This window comes from Phaseolus vulgaris, chromosome 5 (genome assembly GCF_051622355.1).
Source record: "Phaseolus vulgaris cultivar YP4 chromosome 5, ASM5162235v1, whole genome shotgun sequence".
Classification (NCBI taxonomy): Eukaryota; Viridiplantae; Streptophyta; class Magnoliopsida; order Fabales; family Fabaceae; genus Phaseolus; species Phaseolus vulgaris.
Window position 1 is genome coordinate 39493873 of NC_143502.1, and position 6074 is coordinate 39499946.

The 6074-nt window shown below is 37.4% G+C and overlaps 1 protein-coding gene across 2 annotated transcripts; it reads right to left on the reverse strand.

Moving 5' to 3' along the window:
* On the reverse strand, positions 1–2825 carry LOC137835745 (protein indeterminate-domain 7). Of its 2 annotated transcripts, none has more exons than XM_068644379.2 (4): positions 2603–2825; positions 2234–2478; positions 1702–2098; positions 1–1433 (listed from the first exon to the last, which is right to left on the reverse strand). In XM_068644379.2, exons 2-4 carry the CDS (start codon positions 2373–2375, stop codon positions 515–517), a joined length of 1458 nt encoding a protein of 485 aa, XP_068500480.1. In that variant the 5' UTR covers positions 2376–2478; positions 2603–2825; the 3' UTR covers positions 1–514. The 2 variants fall into 2 exon arrangements, with proteins under 2 accessions (XP_068500480.1, XP_068500479.1); XM_068644378.2 differs by having other exon boundaries at positions 1702–2101; positions 2603–2779.
* Between the last annotated feature and the right edge of the window lie 3249 nt (positions 2826–6074).

Here is a 6074-nt window from a genome sequence, read left to right on the forward strand (position 1 = left end):
TTAAAAAAATATTAATTAAGATAGTAATAAAGTAAAGCATTGAACAAAGACATGAAAGTGGTAGTGTTTGAGCAACATAAGATTGACGGAGGAAAAGAGTTTGTTTACGTGTATCTACTTATTGCTTGCCCTATAGTACAACATTATGAACTAGGATGCAGAATGAAAAGAACCTTAAAGAAAAAGAAAGAAAAAGAAGGAAATAACATTGTTACTTGAGAATATACAATAGAAGAAGCTAGGTAGCATAGAATAGAGAGAATATCTATTGTCTCTTCCAAAACGCAATGGCCCCCACATCCTTCACGGGATGCCTCTATGATATCGATTTCATCACGTGATAAGCTTCCTGTTCACTGTGCATGCCCACCCAATCACTCGCTGGTCGGTATCAGCTTCCTGTAATCTTCTTGTTATCGTCACTTTGAGGTACATATCTCCTATTCATTCTAAATTCTAATGCTATCCATCATCATGCAATCAATTCACTTCCTTATACTTCATAGCAATGCAATCAGTAGTGTCCACGGAACTGCCTTTGCAGGTTCATCACTGGCCCCATTTGCCTGCTTAGTGACCCATCTCCAACACCCATGAAGTCTTTGGTTAAGTGCTCTTCAGTGTTTGAACTTGAACGTACTTGCTTCTCCGTTATTTCTGCTTCTCCACTTCCCCACTCTTCGATCCGTGGCATCACCATATGCTCCAAACTCTTCCTGCAACTCAAGGAAAACCCACCTCTGCTTGCCTGGGAATTCACCATGAGATTCAAGTTTTCAGGCTGGTTTCCTTGCTTGAATAACTTCTGAATTTCAACCACGTTGCTCCGGTTGTTGGTTGACGTGCTTGACATGTTCGGGTCTAACAGGCCGAAGTTAGAGTTGTCGAAGGGTGAAGTACCACTCATCCTTGTAGATTCCATGTGACTTGGGTACAAAGAGCTCACGCAATGCGACAACTCCCCTTTGTTGTCTTCTTGCTCTAGCTTCAGTCCATGAGGCATAGAAACACTGGCACATGCAAAAGATGCTTCTGGGTATCGGTAATTCGCCCACTGTGCCTGTGACGACGATGTCCCGAAAATGTTGTTTGTTTCAGGCAAGGTTGCTCCTGGTGAGAATACACTTGAGTTGCCCGGAACAACGCCAAGAGGATGGTTGAGTTGAAGATTTGTCTGGTCTAGCCATAACGGCAACCTTAGCTTATGTTCAACATGTTCAGCATCAGCAAAATTCCCCATGTATGATTCTGGACCTGGCCCACCAAACTCTGAATGAAACCCGTGTAATTGTAGACCCTGAGGCATTACCCTCGGGCCTTGAGCGTTCATCAAAATATCGTTTCCAAGGTGGTTTGATAAAACTGCCGGAAGTCTCGTACTTTGTTCCACCATAGCGTCACAAAAGGCTCTATGTGTTACAAAGCTGTCCTTCCTGATTTGTCACACAACTACATTAATTAATTTCCTTCGCCATTTACATCATTCCTCAACATTCTCCACTTCTCAGCTCAAAACATTAATTGCGTTTAGTTAACGTCCCCAACATACATTAAATTCATGAATCAGATGAATTAATGAGATTATCCTATAATAATTCAACATGCATCAAATTGAGTAGAGACATATATGCAGCAGTTGATTGAACGAGGTTGATATATAAAGCGTGTGGTAATACTAATAGTATTAGTAAGAGTAGATACCTGGAGAATATCGTGCCACAGTCACATTTGTACTGTCTAGTCCCACAAATCTTGTTATGGGCTTTCCAGTCAGATTGAACAGCGTATTTCTTGGAGCACTTTTCGCACTTCCACTTCTTCTCACCGTGCTTTCTGCTGAAGTGTTTTTTAATCCCAGTGAGGTCTCCCAGGGCTCTGCAAGGGTCATGGTGCACGCAACTCTTCTCCGGACACACGTACACCTTCTTCCTCACCTCTTCCTTCGTCCTCTGCCGCAGCTTCCACGGCAAATTGTGCCCTCGCCGATGCAGCTGCAGGTTCTGGTCTCGCTGAAACCCCTTGTTGCACACTTCGCAGATGAACCGGTTCGTCGCCATCAGCGACTTTGGCGACAGAGCAATCACTTCTGCATTCGGATCTGCTATATTGGTCCATTAGTTAACTAAGCCGTAATTAATTACATGTAATTTTTATGAATTATATAAGAAAAATAACACATACAAAAGCTGAAGATCGAGATTGATAGAAGAGAAGGACTTTGATAATAACTTGCCTGGTGTTCCGGGTAGGCTTCTTTTTCTCTTAACCGATGAGTTTGGATTAGGGTTAGGATTAGGGTTTGAGTTTGGGTCATGGACTTGAACCGAGGAATCTCCGAGGTTGGAAGGGACAGTTATTGCTTCACCAGACATCATGCTTGGAACCGAAGAGAATTGGAGTGTCCTAAACAAGCAACCTCGCAAATTCCGAAAGTACAAGCTACCTCAAGTTTTGAAGCAGACAACCGTGACACAGGCACTGCAAAACAAAGTAGCATAACATCCAAGAAGTTAAAAAAATATTATTTAATTTATCGATTTGAGACAAGAAAAAGGTACACATATATAGTTGAGAAGAAATTGAAAATGGTTGTTTCACGTACATGTGAATCGCGGTGACAGGAGAAAGGTTGAGAGTTTGGGGGGAGAATTGGTGAAAGAGTAGAGAGAATAAGGAAATAGTTGGCGAGTGAATGTGTTAAAATAAATTGAATCTCATTTCTCTCCTTATCAACACGGCTGCTGAGGGTGTCAGTCAGCCATAGACTAAGCTGGACCACTTTCTCTGTCTCTCGCTTTCGTTCACCATATATACCAATAGCCAATAACTAGCACAACTAGTACCTACTAGCTACTAATCAAACTAAGAGTATTACCAAGTCAAATTAAACCACCTTCCAACTCTTATTTCAGTTTCACCCCGAACGTGTAATACCAGGCCCATGTGGGCATTAGTTTAAATAAATATAGGGAGATAACCCACATAAAAATAGTATTGAGTGATTCTTTATAGGAGGTACTCACTTAAAAAAACAAAACAAAACCCACTTTTCAATATCAAGATTACACTAACTTGAACCTCAAAGGGGTTGCAAGTACCTCAAGTGGAGACCGAGACTTACAATTACAATCACAATCGAGACACCAAAGTGAAAATTGGTCGAACAATAGAAGTGAAAGTTAGTGATCTTATGGGATCATTTTGATATTGTAAGAACATTTTGGCGCAATCATAGAAATTGAGAAAATCATTTAACAGATTACATCGTGACCACGTGAAACATGACAACCGATAGACGCTAACACGAGGAACCTCGTGATAACTACGTTGATAAGATGAAAATGATGATGGAGTTGCGAAGAGCAATAGAAACACTAAAGAGAAATAACGCTAAAAAATTTGATTCCCTCCGATCTAAAAATGTAAGATTTGAGACAGAAGCTGGGAAGGAACGAGACCATAGGCCGACACCAAACACAAAGATCCAACTAGCTCCAATGTATCAACCGTCTCATAAGTTCAAGAGCTTGGTAGTTTCCAAAATGCTCAATCCTGACCATCGGTCTCTATGTACACTTTTGGTGTCTCTGCTTGCCGATATCCCTTCATGGAAGATACAAAGGAAATTTCATTCTTGCCAAATTGGAAAAGCCAAATCTTGGAGAGATATAATGTCATATAGATTTGTTTGTATACTTCGGGCGATACCATCCTCAAGGTATTGAATGGAGCTTGAACTCTTCTTTGCAACAAAACATAAGAACATAAACTTCACATATGATATTCTGGTCATCAAACCTTCTAATGGTTCATAGATCGTCTAGTTGGTCAAGAGACTATCTATGGTTGTATCAGACCGTCTAGATAGATTGTCCAAACCGTCCAGAGTCTCAACAACAGGTATCCCATGTCGAGACCAAGATTTGCAACCAAGACTAAACCAGACGAGACCGAAATATAAACGGAAATTGAGACATAAAGCAGCATGAAGATTAGGATCAACCGAATAACAAAAGTTGAAGTTAGTGGTCTTCGTTTCACTTCTCCTGCTACCATGTTCACTCGTAAGGATTTTTACCTATTTTACTAAGTTCTCTTTAGTCCCCATGCTTTGATTTTATTATCTTCTTTCACAGTCCAATGTTCTCATGCATTGCTCAATGTTCTCATGCATTGCTCAGTCCAATGTTCTCATGCATTGCTCTTCTTTCCACTTTCCTATAAGTGCCTCATTAAACCTTTATATATCTTTTATATCCAAAACCCCACCTTCTTTTGTTTTACACATATTCAACCCTTTCACCTTAGAAATTTTCTTGCGTTCCACTCTCCATCCCTACAAAATTTGTCTATATCCTTTCCCAAATTCTTTTCCGACCACTTTTTGGGCTTTAAAAAAAGATAAATAGAATAATGGGAATAGAAGCTGCTACAACATATTTGATTAGGCTTACCCTACATGCAAATGAAATATATCTTCTTTTTCATCTACTTAGTCTTTTTTGAATCTTACTTAGCATAGGTTCCCACATACTCACTGTTCTCAGACTCCCTCCTATTGGTATTTCCAAATATGTGAAAGTCCTAGACATATTTTTACAATTTAGTATAGTAACAAATCTATCTATGTTATGGGTTTTTATCCCTATAACTCCCAACTTACTCTTGTGAAATTCACTTTTATTTCATATGCTAATTTAAAGCATCTTAGAATACATTTCAAAGTCATTATATTTTGAATTTTGTCCTCACATATGAATAAGGTATCATTTACATATTGCAACACATTTACTTCTTTCTTATGTTTACCTATCTTCACCTCATCCAACTTTTGTACCTATAGAACTTGTTTGACTAATCTAGTTAATCCCTTTACCACAATAATGAACAAGAAAGGTGTTAGGGGGTCACCCTTCTTGAGTCCTCTTCCTGGTTAGAATCTCTTTACCCATTAACTATAATTGATATTGTTGTAGATTCTAGGCATCCTCTAATCCAATTTATCCACTTCTCATTGAATCCTAGTCTTCCCATCATATAGTATAAGAATTCTCAACTAACTAAATTGTATATCTTTTCACAGTTCACATTCATTATCAAACAAATTTTCTTTCTGTGTCTAACATCATCTATAACTTCATTTTGCAACCAAGATATTATCTAGGAGGTTTATCCTACTAGAAAAAATGATTGAGTTTCAATTATAAGTTTCTTAAGAAATTTTTTCAACCTTCCAACCAATAACTTAGTCATAATTTTATACAAAGGGATGAGACTGTTATGTATTCTCCTTAGTTATGAGGATTTTCTACTTTTGGAATCAGGATAATAGATGACACATTACTTTCTTTGATCTATTCTCCATTAGAATAATAATCATGTGTCCAGGACTCATACTTCCTTCACACTCCCTAATTGTCTCTTTTCTCTCTCTGTAAAACTACATGTTAAATCCAAGTTATCCTCCCAAAGTGACTTAAAATGTAATCCATTTAATTTGACCATAATAACATCCTTCTCTTGAAAGAAATTTTCAAAGAATCATTTTACCTCTTCTTTCACAACCAATGAGTCTTGAGTCCAAACTCCCTAAACATTTAAACCCTTTATACCATTTTTTATTCTTCTCCAATTCATAACTGACTGAATATTTTTTTTTGAATTGGAGTCCCTAGAGCTATCCATTTAGTTCTAAATCTCTGTTTGTATAATGATTATTGTCTATAACCAGTTCTGCAAACAAATCTTTCCTATCACTTCCCCTCTTATCATCATTTAAACCAACATTCTCCTTAATATGATCTAATTCGCTAATTTTTCCTATTAAATCTTTCTTTTTCTTATTTATCTCCCCAAAAATTGTTTTATTTCATCCTTTAAAATCCTTTTAAATATTTTCATTTTCTCTTTAACCATGTATATCTCTGTCCCCATTAACTCTATAAGTTTTTCAATAACTATCCACAATCTCTTTAAATCCTTTATTACTTTGTATCTGGATTCACCTTACTACTTATATTCTAAATTAATTTTTATTAATCTTTTAGAAACTAATTTAAAATTTAAAATATTAA